The 14,012-nt window shown below is 39.5% G+C and overlaps 1 protein-coding gene across 1 annotated transcript in view; it reads left to right on the top strand.

Moving 5' to 3' along the window:
* The window catches only part of PLD5 (phospholipase D family member 5), a 199,177-nt gene that overhangs the window by 170,760 nt on the left and 14,405 nt on the right, over window positions 1-14,012 (top strand). Inside the window, 1 exon segment of the mRNA XM_054397880.1 lies at window positions 11,729-11,926. Within this exon segment, the coding sequence (XP_054253855.1) occupies window positions 11,729-11,926 (198 nt within the window).

The following is a 14,012-nucleotide window of genomic DNA, read 5'->3' as shown; positions in this document are numbered from 1 at the left end:
ACCAGGCAGTTGTCTTCCCTTCAGAAAAAGAATTTCGAAGGCATTGGTCACAGTGATGACAATGGTTCTGTGGTTTCCAGGCATGCCACTATAAAGCCTGTCTTCAGTGGCCAGCAAGACAAAAGGGCCCAAGCTGAATTTATAGATCCACCAACCAATTGCTTTTATAAGTCCTGTAGTTTGATTTGTGTTGTGTTCATTAAGAAACAGTCAGGCATGCTGGGACAGCAGTGTGCATTGGCACAGGTACTGCACTAGAATGGTTTCACAGTTTCTTCACCAGAGCCAGCTTGCAGACAGTGGGGGCAGCAGAACTTGACCTCTTTGCACCAATCTGTGCTGCACACTGCTGTTCCTGAGCCCAAGCAGGATTTCCTGGATGGGACAAAAGTATTTGGGCTGCACTTCTGTGCCAGAGCCTTCTGCTGGAGTTCAGCAGCTAAAGGGTAGGCATGCCTCAGGAGCTCTTACATGACCAGTGTGGCCTTTTACAATCATAGATTCATTTTGTTTGGAAAAGACCTTAAGTGGAAGTAAGAAAGGTAGTAAATCCATTGCTTTCCCAAAAATGTGATTTATGTTGTGCTGAAAAATAACTTGTTCATTAAAATTTAGTGGAATCTCTGAGGAGGAGCTAATGCACTAGAGTCTGTTTTCCTGTAAAAGAGTAGACTTCTACATCTCCTGCAAGAACTTGCTGACAACTAATCTTGGTCAATGACGTTAATGAATGAGGGCAGATTCCTCTCAGAGGGATTTAGTTATTATCATACCCCATCAGATCAGTCTTGTTCAACTAAACAGTTAAAATAACATCATTAAAATAATCATGAAAGTGTATTCCCAATATGTGATTCCACCCACACACATACACTGTGGTGTTGCAGATGATAGTTCATTTCTAGATAAATGTCTTCATTCAGAACTGCCTCAACTCCAAAAGGTTTCCAAATGCATCAGTCCAGTAGCCTCCCACTTTAGCAGTGGAATCCCGTCATGGAAATCTAGATTCAGTATTGTCCTGAGAAAGGCACACACTAAATCAAGCTGAAATAACATGTCATAAATCAGCATGAGTCAGAGCAAGAAAGGACAGTCATTTCAGCCATTCTATGAAAAGAATAATGGTTCTGTATTTCAGAATAAAATCTGATCTTTCTATATCCATAAGTCATTGAGCAGAACAAAACAGATCCTTACGAAGCATTCTTTCCATATGAATGTGCAAGATTAATGGCATCGCTAAACCTCTTTGTGTTTTGATGTTGTCATCATAAGCTTCAAGGCCTAGTTTGGAAGTCATCATGCAGTCACCTTTCCTAACTTGCTAAGTAATCGTCCATCACCAAAAGAGTGAAATATTGATGTTTGCCTGGAACTGCTCAGTGACAAACTATTAATCCTTGCTTTAGGGATGTATGTTGGGCAGGCAGCTCACGCAAACAGAAATGTGAAGTGTGTATTCAGAAAGTTGCAGAAGTCAAAAGAATCCCTGCATTGGACAGACAAGTTTCTCTGATCTATATAATGATTTATTAGGCACACCTTTCAAATTTCATGATATGGGAGATCTCTGTGATTGAGTAGCAAAGAGTTTTGTAAGTAGATGTGCAGCATAGGTACAGAATCTGCATATGCCACATACATGTATACATATACACACACCCCCCCCATGAAAACATACTACAGTTTCATTATTGTTCTAGTTAGATTCTCCCCAGACCTGCAGACAAAGGCACTCACACACACACTCACATAAGCAAAGCATTCAGCATGTCCCTTTATTAATCCCCAATAACTAAGTACATACTGGCAGGAATGTAACCATAGAAGCAAGGGGCCAGGTGCTGCTGCTTTTCCCCACGGTAGCTGCGCTGGTCAGAAGCCGGTAGACATGATTCTTCACAGGCATCCCCGTGGGGGCAAGATGTCCCCCTCTATCACAGCTGCCTGAACTTCTGGGGAGAATTCTCCCCTTTTATTGTACAGTGGTCCAGCCCTTGTCTCTGCACATTTGGCCAGAACATGAGGGGAGAGGTGACAAACCCCACCTCCATGTAAAAGAGTGAAGGTTCCTGCACATGCATCTGCTAGGTCTGGAGGGCTGCAGGCACTGGCAGGGGTACTAAAGTTCCAGCTGTTGTTTTTCCAGTTGTCCTTGCATGCTTTCCTAAACAGCCTTGCTTTCAAGACTCCCTCCTGCCAGTTCCTTATCTCAGAGCAGCGTGTTGTGACTACACAGTGGAGAATATTCGTGGGCCAACAACGTACCATTTCCCAATTATCCCCTTCTGATTTGTGCCATGTTAACCTGTCCCAATACAATTATGTATGTTCTGCTTAAATGTATTGAAAACATCTTTTATTATCTTTGTGACATATACTTTATTACCTCTGTATATGCTGTAACAAAGAACTGGGGTTAAACAGAACCTCTGAGAAATAAACTCGATCTTCTAGACTTAAAAGACTGGAAGTCAGTGTTAATGCTGAATTGGAGCAGCACATTTTCAGGTATCTTTTCAGATATTTCTTTCTTTTGCCTATAAAGTGGAACTGATTATTATCCAGTACTTCAGATCAAAATGGTATCAAGCCTTGAGGTTGTCTCACACTTATTTTATGAGTTTTTTTTTTTTTTCTTCCTTCTATTTGGTGTCAGCTTACATAAGAGCTATGCTGACTTTTATTAGCATATTAAATCTGACATCTTTGGTAAACAATACTTCTGTTTCTTGCACAAAGACTGTGGCACACTATTTAGAAATAACCCATTTTTACATCCACAGAGACAGCATCTGCTGTGATTTGATAGAGGAGAAAACACCCAGGTCCATGACCTTATGCAATAAATAGATTAATATTTCTCTTCCTTGTGATGATACAGCCATAGTGTGCATAGCATGCATTATTAGTAGCAGCCTGCTGGCACCTCAGCTGAATCCACTATTTCACAAAGTACAGAGGCTTTTCAGATGACCCAGGTGATTTTTACCTGTACATGCAACATTGTGCTTTAGCAGAAAGATAGAATTGTGTCTTCCTTTTTTTTTTTTTTTTTTTTTTTTTGTTAGCATCAGGAGGCACAAATATCATATATTAATTTAATTCCAAGTTTTCTTCCTAGGAGCATATATCAGGACCACATCTTTACAGGAGACATTGCTTCCATGTTGAAGCAGCCAGAAACCCTGCAAATATCTAAGGTGGCTACTCGGAAGAATAGGACAAAGAGCAAGTATGGATTTCTGAAACAGACTTTCCTATAGACCAGTCATTTTTCTGTGGCTGCCTGTGTACTGCTTCCTTAAATACCTTATCCATCTAAACTGCTTACTTTCCTAGCTTGCCTCAAGGTCCTCTACACTGAATTTAAGCAAGGCCCAGTTAAAAATTAATTAGAACCTTTGGCCCTCTGCTTACTTTTAGAGAAGAGGTTTCTAATTCTGATTTGGTAGTCTGGCAAGGCTCAATAGTTACAGTAATAAATTCATATGCAATGTCACTGTCCCAGTTTGCATCCACAGCTTGCCTGCCACTAATCCTTATTTGGTCTGCAACAGGAAAACCCACTCTGTGTGTCAGTTATAAATAATGCATCCAATTAGCCAACTACATGCTGCTGCATTTCCCTGAAGCACACAAATCTGAAAGCCACAAAGAAACTGTGGGCTTTGCGAGGAATATTCAGGCTTAATATTGCCCTTACTCTGAGGTCAGTCCTTTGCACTCCTCTCTACACTGCAGAAGATGTGCAGAGGTTGCCCTTTGCAGCAGTACATTGGATGAGAATAAATTCTAAGAGCTCGTGCTGTGATTTCCAGCTGTGTGAGGAGAATGCACGATAAGGGCTGACAGGACAGACTCCAATGCAGGAAAGAGACAGAAGCAGTGGGGTTATGCTTGTGTGCATGGTAAAGGTCCAGGCCTTTCCAGAAGCTAGCAGGGTCATTCACTTTGGTTTTTAATGTTTTTGTGGTTCCGCTGAACTGGTGAATTGATTAATGTCATATGAATGACACTAGTACTGAAATGTGATGCAGCTTGCCAGCAGTGAGATGGAGGCCAGTACAATATGGTCCTTTCCTTCCCAGCCTGCACTTTTCCTTGATAAAAGGAACACAAACTATGTTTCAAAAGATAAACAGAATAAAATTGCAATCCACATTAATTAAATTTCCTGCACTAAAACAAGAAATAAATCAAATACGATCTTGCAAAAATGGTTTCCTGCAGTTGCAAGATCACATTTTCCCTAAAGAAACACTTGTGCTTATTTTGAGAGATGGTAATGAAACTATAAAGTGAAAAGTCATTTGAAAATGATAAATTAGACTGTGATTATGCCAAGTGATATTAATTATGCTGATAGACTGTGTAGCAAGGAATTTTTAACTGATTCAGTTGTGCCTTCTGGCTTGCTCTGACGGGTAACAGTGTGTCAGGCTCGGTTTGTTAGTGAGCTGCATCAACAGCAGTAAGAAAGCCCAAACTTGCACTCTCAGAGTGGTCCATGCTTTAAACAAATTGTGTTTGTATTGTTCATATGAACAGATCTAATTTTGCCAAGTCTTCCATATCAATAGAGTAGATGGCTGAAAAATTGCTATGAAGGTTTTTTCCAGTATGACAAGGACATGGGGCACTCCTGGTTTTCTGCTTTGAAGATGCATTGCTCCCTCTTCCTCACAAGGGTTTTTTTAAACCACACTGTTTTAAAACACGCCTCTTCTGCCTGGGTGTCTAGCTAGCTTTTCATCTTGATGGCAGTACCCGTCAGCAGAAATGAAATGCTGAACCTAATTTTTTCCAGAATGGCTTCCTGAAGATCAGCAAGCTATGCAAAATAATGGTGGGACTATCTACTGAATATAAGGTGAAGTGGAAATTGAAAGAGCACCACTGTGCAGTTTTGTGTTCTTGACCAATGGACCACCACAAAAAGGAACAGGATGAAAAAATTACCAGCTTCTAAACTCTCCCTATTGCCTTCTCCTGGCAGCTTTTTTGCCATTAGGTAATAAAAGTAAAAATAATGTCTGCAGTTGTAACTTCCCTGGAATTTTTATTCTGCAAGAACCACAGACCTAAATCTATCAAAGGTACTTTCTAAAGGTGAAAATTAAAGACCAGTGGATGCTAGTGGCTGCCAATTCAAAAGTACTTTATCAGGTCCATTGGGATTCAGTCTACTTATGTCTCTTCCTTTAGTGAAAGCATGCCACAATTTTATATGATATTCAGTTCCAATACTAGGTGCTCCCTCTGCTGAATGCATCCACTCCCCATGCCCAGATTTATTTCCAGCTCAGCAGCTGGAATGTGTGTTTTCCATTGTCAGTTATAGGATCGAGCTCCCAGCTGAGACTGCATTCTTATGTCAAGTGGAAGGGACTTCTTTTTCTAGTTCAGTAGAAATTCTATCTGTGATAGAACGCTTAAACCCAAAACAATAGAAAATGAAGCGTTGGCCTTAGATGACAGCAATGTAAAGCAATGTAAAACCCACACAACTGTGGGACTTTAGGCCAGGCACAAGACTCACAAAGTGATTCAGTGGAGAATGTTTAAGAGTTGAATCTAGGAATTTCAAAATACTCTTTATTCAATAGAAGTGTCTTATAGAAAAGGACCAATAGATGCAATGAAATGGTTAATCTCCAAATTTAGTGTTTGAATTCTTTAAGTAATCTGCACAAGCAGTTTTCAGTTTTCAAAATAACAGGAAATTCATGTAAGAACATTTACAGTGTCCTAGAGGATTTCTGACATTCAAAGTCACTGTTAATTTAGATTTTGCATTTATTGCATTTATTCACTCTTAGCTTAAGCTGAACAAAGTTTTTTATTAAGTTTCTGAGAATACAGCACTTTACCATTTGTATCAATCTTTTTTATTTATTATTTCCCAATAGTAATGTAGTTCCTCTGCTCTTACCAATGTGGAAGGAAAAAGTGAAACTTGGAGCAAAGCAGCAGTGTGCTGGATTTGGATTTCATTGAATTATTTTTGATTTAAACATAACAAAGGCGTGAAGCCTCTGCTCTGTATTACTAGCCAAGCACATAAGGAGTATTTTGGCACAAAATGCCTGAGGATAGGTTGTAGTTTCTAGTGAAGTGGTAGCTGAGGTACATGCTTTTGCTGTTTTAGTGGACTGTAAAGGCTTCACAGGTTTGTAAGAGAAGAGCCAGGCAGCACTGCAGCCTTCTCAGCCTCTTCAGCATTAGATTGCATTTTTGGTTTATTTTAAAATTATGACTATCTGAATGGGGTCTGTTATATGCAATGAATTTGTGATTGAACACTACTTCTGTAATCCTGTTATAGCAAAGTCTGCTGCAGCAGCCACATCAAACATATCGCACAAACACACATTTTTTCTTTTCTCACATCGCTTTCTCTCTCTCTCTCTTTGTTGGTGATTGTCACTTCCACCAGAACGCCCCTCCCCTCCTGCTCCATTGCCACAGGCCACCACTCATTCCTGTGCCTGGCGTGGGACTGGGACACATATCTGCTCAGCACATTTTAGAGAGATGTGTAAAGCAACTGTATAGAAGTATGGTAGTAAAGTATGGAAGTAAAGATGATGTATGAAGCAAGATCTTTAGATGATGCTGTGCATGATTGAAGAAGATTCACTGAGCATTAAATGATACTACATGAGAAGATAAGGGAAGTTTGCAATAGAGGCAGGTAAGACTGACAACCAAATGAAAAAGCACGTATGTTTGGAGTGCAGGCTGTCCAAATAGAGCACATTTTATGTGCTTTATGAAAAGACACATTTAAATATCTTGGGTCTGCTTTAAGGTGGTAATGAATACATTGTATATTATTTTTCTTTAAAAGTTATTGAAAATCTTTGGTACTTTTAGGTCTTAGTAATAGAGTCATCAGTATAACATGTTTTTTTATTACTCCATTAATCTACTCTGTGGTGATTCTGGTTGTGCTCAGTCATTCACTTGGAACTCAGTCATTAAAAAAAATCACGTAATTAAAAACATCATTAAATACATTTTCAAACAGAGGTAAATGGCAGATGCACACATAGTCCTGTACATAAAAAGTCTACTAAGTAAATTTTGCATGCAATAGGCTGATAGTTAATCCAGAGTTTTTGTAGCACAAGCAGTGGACGCACAGCACCTGATGGTGGCCAGAGCTTTGGGGCAAACGACAGTGCCCAAGGAGAGCTGCCTATCAGTTTCAGGATCAGGCTTGTATTTGAGCAATTACTAAAACCTTTAAAACAAATCAACAAGGAGTTTTCTAATGCCTCTTGCTATGTTTGACACAATTCAGATACTGCAAGCCATGAATCAGTTTTACCACTCTAAGGTAGATCTAGTCGTACCTTGCCTACACAGTGGGATTATCTCTTACAGTGTAGCTCAAGGAAAATACAAAATGCATCATCTGGTCTGCAGGATAAGGACACACTGTGTACCCTGTCTAACTTAGAATCCAAATATATTTGAAAAGCCTTGTTAACTCTGTTTTTTGGTTTAGGAAACTTACAGTGTTAAGGGTCCACAGCTTGTACTGCTTAGGCTCTTTTGCCATGGATTTTTCATTTTGATTAGGATACCTACACATCCTGTGTGAAATCCTGCCGTTTGTCCTGTCTGGTAAGGAATGCCTCCTCTTGTCATAAAAATCACCAGGTTTCTAGATAGCTCAAATTTATTGCTTTTTGTAGCTTGAGTGATTTTTGTGCTTAGCCTATCATGGTATAGTGGGTTTAAGCCACTACATCTTGAGTCTTGTGTAGCCATACTCTTCTCTGGGGCTTTAAGAAAGCCTTCATTGGCAAGAATGACAAATGGTGGTTTTGGTAGCCTTTAATAGTTGCTTTGTACACGGCAAGGGGAAGAACAAGGAAAGCCAACTCCTACATTTTTCATTCTTTGAGAAAAGCACTCATCGTGGTTCTTAACAAAGAGGAAAAGAAACTTGCTCATGAGAGCACACAAAATCCATTCCTGTCCCCAGCCACCAGCACATGCCCTGAAAATGCCGCCCACAAGCAACTCTGCAACCTTAACATCCAAATACTTCCGTTCTGTTTTGAAGTAATCAAATTTGTGACTCTCTTAATTTTCATATTTATCTTCCTTACTTTTATTAAGGTTTTGATTTCTTGAGATCTTCTATACTTTCGGTTAAAAAAAAAGTGATGTTTTCATTACTGTGTCAGTTGTTTTTAAAACTCAGGATGAAGAAATATTTCCAATGCCCTAAGAGCTCTTGCTCTGAAGGATTTTACCTTAACAGATATCTCAGATGATTGTTGGCTGCAGGTTTCAGTTTCAGTAACTACAAGCCAAGGAGTAACACTCAGATTCTGCTTCTTTCAATATTTGTGGGGAGGTTTTGTGTCTCCTTTGAGACGTATTTTATTGGAAAAAAAGTCTGTAATGACAGCAGCTCTTAAACTGAAGTCTTTTCCTGATCTAGATGACATACCACTTTATACTCAATCTCTCACTAACACATCCTTGATGCCCATGCTCTGCAGTGCCTCCAGGGTGACAGGCTCTGTGATTAACTGGAAAAAGAACAGTCTCTCCTCACCTCCAAGTATTAAAATGAAAATAGGCTCAGTGTGGAAGATGCTTCTGAAACAGTATTTTTGTGGTCAGGATGTGACAGGCTGACATCTAACCTGGTTTCCTAAGAAAATAAGCATGGGAGTTGCTGTCTGCTCTCTTCCAATAATTTTGAATCTATTTTTCACGATCAGTAAAATTTGGCTTAAGTTTATAAAAGTTTAATGAAAACAGGCAGCTGAATAAAGAGGATAACTGTTTTCCCAGAATGGAAAAGGAAGAGATGAGCCTGTACTATGTACCAGGGAATATACACGGGGAAGAGCTCTTATCATGGCTTCAGAAGCAGGAGAAGCTTCTGAAGGATCAATGCTTGCTGCCAGAGAAGCCAACTGAAAGGTGCAAGGCTGTGAGGTGGCAGGGTTCCTTTCTGTGCTGCAAATAGAGCTCTTGGAATGGCTTTGTTCCAGTCTGCAATCTGAACATAACTGCTGCGAGTGGGTAAATGGTAGGGCCTCATCCAGGGCATCACCTCCATTCCTGCAGATTCCTGCTTCCATGGGAGGAGGGTCAAGTTCCTGCGCTAAATGGACTGATCCCTGTGTGCTTCTGTGCATGGGGAGAGGCCATCAGTAAGGCATGGCTAATGCTTCATTTTGCAGTCAGACTGGTTGGTGAGCTGTAAAAACCACACTTAAATCCATTAGTGCCCCTGGCTTGCTCCCTATCTCTGTGCACGAGGAAGCACTTAGGCAGAAGGGCAATCCTTTAATTCATAAAGAGAGGACACACTGCAAGTGCTCCTGCTCTGAGTTGCTCATGCAGAAGCAATCCTGCCAGGTTTTGGTGTGCTGTGAGGACACTGCTTACTTACTTTTAGTGGAAAGGATGAAACAGAATAGTAATAACGGGACTGATAAATGAAAGTAAAACTGTAACCACATAATTATGTCAGAATCAACTAACAGCCATGAAAGCCAATTAAGTCACATTATGCAGATACATGTAACAGAATACTATTAGCAAGTCCTTTGCAATAGCATGCCTGGCAATTAAGGGAGCAGTATTGGCAGCACACAGTGAAAACAGTGTTAATGTATAGTTAAAAATGTTTGGAGACAAACAGCGCTTAGAGTACAGAACTGCCTGGAACTGAGTGTAGGATTGTCCTCAAAGATACTGCACCCAGAGGAAAAGCCAAAGATGTTATTCCAAATAGAGTGATCAGCTAGGATGTTTGCCATAGCTTGGAATAATTTATGTTGATCTTCAAAATTAATTTAATGTATTATCCAAAAATGAAAGGCTGCAGTGCAGCAAGTAGTATGCATTTTCCAACGGTCCACAAATTTCAGGTTGTGCAGGCTAATTCAGGATTTCTGTATTTTTTTATTAATTAAAGAAACTTGTCAAAAATATTCTGATTTAGGCAGTAAGAATATTAGATAATATTCCTGTAGCTGCAACTATTCAGTAAATATTTGGGAATGATATATCTCTCAGTGTAGTATAATCTCACTTATGTGGTATTCCAGCCCAGGGACTTGAAAAAAGCGTCACTCATTGAGTTTGTCTCTCATTAGAGTATTGGAATTTGTTGTTTTCCTCTCAGCCACCATAGAAACAGAGTGAAGGTTCAACTCTATCCTTCACTTAGCTTCCTCTGCTCACTCTTGCAGCGAGTTCTCATCTGCAGTCAGGGAGAATTCCTCAGGAACAAGCTCTGAAATAAGGTTAGTGTGGGGTTCAGAGTTCTCACAGGCCTGACAAAGAGATACACTCTTACCAGAAACTATTCCACGTGACTGTGGAGATCTCATCTAAGGGAATAAAAACCAATGGGTATTTTTAGGTGTAAAAGGATGAGCATACTGGAGAGATTGTAGTCCCCTTATTTTCTTATCATCACAGGCAGACTTCTGAGACATGCTACCAAGAGACTTTACTTGCAGAAAACCAGCACGGATCCTTTAAATGCTCATCCTGCATATTGTTTTCCAACAGCTACATGCAGGGTTTTTTCCATGCTTTATTTTTGGAGATCGCTGAACTCGAGTGAAGTGCAGATAATGAGAGGTCAACAGCACCTGTGCCCACAGCAGTGCATTTCTGAGCTATTGTACAGCAACGGAAGAAAGAGTGTGCGTGTGGTTACACTTTGATTACACAAGTCAGGCAATATGTTTATAAATGAAATTCTGCCAACATCTTAAGTGTTAGGGATTGGCAATTAATGAAATCTCTGCCAAACCAATATTTATGATGACCAGGAGACATGCTCTTGCTTGAATGCAGAAGCAAGGCTTGTGTTTGTAGAAGTTAAAACATTTAATTGTTTTATGCTGTCTGTGTTCACTTGTGTTTACTTCTCACATAATTCATATGTGAGAATATTAATGCTTACAGAGTACTTTTCATTATGGAAAGTATCATTACCTCCACTTTTTATATGTGAAGAAAATGGCACCCAGAAATTCGGTGTACCCTTGGTGAGGGGATACCATGCCAGAGCAATGGGGAAGTTAAGAACCCATTTTTTTTGTGTCGTACTTGGGTATACTATATCTGGATCATGATGGATTTAACAGCATAGTAAATTTATCTACTGATCCTATTAAACACCTGCTTGTTCATCCTTTTATTTGAAGGTGGAGCATAATATTCCTTCTCTAACAAAGAAAAAACTTAAGTCCATTTCTTTCACCTTTTCCAGAACCCACAGAAAACAGATAGTATCTGAAGTAAGACTCTGTCACTAGTAGCAGTGTGTGCTCCTACACCATCCAGCAGAAAGGATGCTTTTCCTGTAAATAAACTAAAATAAATATATCCTAGACAGAAGCAGTAAACTTTGGACAACACTTATAACAAAAAAGGTGCCTCTGACAAATGGGTATCACTCCTAAGTTGTATTCTGTCAAGACATACAGCTCTGACACACACAACATAGAAGCCCTCTTAAAGGTTTTGCCCATTCATGACTTTGAAGCTTATGTGTTTGCCTTTAAAAGAGTGTTGCTAGCAAGGTTCTTGTAATCAACAATGCTACCACTGAGCTCAAGGAACCCTTCAGGAAGATACTCTTCAGACATGCTTACATTCTTGCTGTGTACTTCCACAGACCCATCAGCCAAAATATCACTAATGATGTGAACTTTTCATTTCACAGATGAAGGAACTTGGCGTCATTGTATACAACTGTAGCTGCCTGGTCCTGGATTTACAAAGGATATTTGCCCTGTATAGCTCACTAAGATACAAGAACAAAATTCCTCCGAGTTGGTCCAAGAGACTGTATGGAGTGTACGATACTCAGAATAAACTGACACTGCAGCTGAATGAGACAAAGTCAGAAGCTTATGTGTCGGTAAGTTCTGACATGAATTGCAGAGGGGGAGGTAAGAAACTTATTTAACCCACCAGATTTTTGGAATACCTGGAAATCAAACATTGGTTTACTCTCCTAATATTGTCCTGTACAACTATATAAAGTAATGAGACTGGGTTAGGTAGGTGTTAACAGCATCTCCAAAAGAATCTCAAATGTCTTAGCCAATATAGAGATATTCACAGTTCCTTGCAGTAAGTCCATCATAATGCTGTCTTCTCACTAACATACTGTCAGGGAGAAATTGCCATGAAAAGTCATTTCCATTATTAGGAACATATATGGCCTAAATGAAGCCCATACTTAAGTATTTCTCTAAATTGGCTCTATTAAAAAATACACATATTACTTCTATGTCCATAACCCAATGCAGCTACTAAAATTCAGGCAAGTGACCAGAAACTCAACTATAGAAATAAGACCACTACAGCTATCATCTACACAAGAATGAACATCTTTGATGGTCTCATAATACTGGAAAACCAAATCATTCTGTTGTCTGGGAGAACAGCTATTCCAGTAGGCTTACTTCTGTGGAGAAGTCTGTGATTGAAAGGTTTTTAAAAAGTTAGTTGCCTTTTCTTGTGGTGCAGAACAGATCAATACTGTTTTTATTCGTTCTGCTTTCTGTGACGTTGTTCATACTTGCAGTTTGCTAGGACTGAAGATGCTTCAGGGTTTCATTTGCACATTATTCTTGTTCCCTCTGTATATAATGTTTGCCACTTTTCCTTGTGTTCAAAAGATTATAGGGAGGCTCCTCAAATTAGGTTATTTACACTGCTAATTAGAAAGTGAATGACCTAGGATAAATGAATTGTTAACCAGACATCTAAAATGATATGGAATAAGCTTCATATCATAGCTTGCATTTTAAACAATGCAATATACATAAGGATTGGTCTTCTTCACCCTGTTCCATTAAAAACATGCATACTTCAGTATAACATTATCTGCTTTAGTTTTATTTTAAAATGACATCTAAAAACGCTAAAATTCAAGCAGCAATCCCCACGAAAGCACTGCATGCATAATTTTAATGGGAAGAAATAGAGCAGTCCTCCATCTTGGTAGTGATGTAGCAAAACTGGAAAGAAAGTACACAGAGTGATAGAAATTATGAAAGCTGTGCAGTGCCTTTCATTTTGGAGTTACATGACTGAAACAAACACCTAAAAAATAGGAATACAATGAAGTTGCTAAGAGTTATTTACTATTCTGTATAAAACAAGGGGAAATACTCCATTGTTTTATAGCTGGTTATGTCTAAAAGAACACAAGGCATGTAGTATGCTCTTAAGTTGTACAGCAGAGGATGTCAGTGCAGATGAGTGGTTATACAGGGCAGGGTTGACTTCACTTGCTGGGAGTCAGGCAACATTTACACATCCAGGATTTTTCACCTTTACGATCAGTGGAGACAGAGAGCTATTTTGGAGTGAAAATTGAATTAATAGCTATCTGAAGAGGCATACACTACCACTGATACTGCAGAATCTTAAGGATTAGCTTAAATTAAGAGACAGACTTTTGGACAGTCAGCTAAGTAGCTGTGAAATGCACTCCTACTCCCCTCTAAGCAATCTGTAAGAAATGGAGAAATCCTGCTGAAAACCAGCGCTGGGGGGGGCACACAGTAAGGAAAGCTGGGTCAGGCCAACTTTAAGGAATCCAGGATCCTAGACAAAGACAGATGGTGAGAGACTATAGAAAAACTGCTCTTTTTCAGTTTTCAGAAAGTCCCTTTCCTCCCTGTGAATGTTATTTTTTTCTTTTCTGTGGAAAACAGAAGCCTCTTCTCTTGAAATTCCATTTCAGAAAATGAAAGGAAGGAGTCACTGGCACTCAGAAGTTTGAACCAGTCAAGTCCAGCTCCATGAACTACTTGAATTTTTAGCCACAGCCAGTTCTTCCTTCCTGAAAACAGACTCTTCAATAAATTTCTTACCTGCTAGATAATTCTCCATGTTTGCCATTATGGCCCTCTGAGAGGGAGTCCTAGTGTTGCACTGAACTGGTTGGTGGAACAAACACTATCATTTCTGTCTGTTTCTGAACTAATGAC

Source organism: Indicator indicator, chromosome 2 (genome assembly GCF_027791375.1).
Source record: "Indicator indicator isolate 239-I01 chromosome 2, UM_Iind_1.1, whole genome shotgun sequence".
NCBI classification, from domain to species: domain Eukaryota; kingdom Metazoa; phylum Chordata; class Aves; order Piciformes; family Indicatoridae; genus Indicator; species Indicator indicator.
This window is presented reverse-complemented; position numbering and strand designations above follow the sequence as displayed.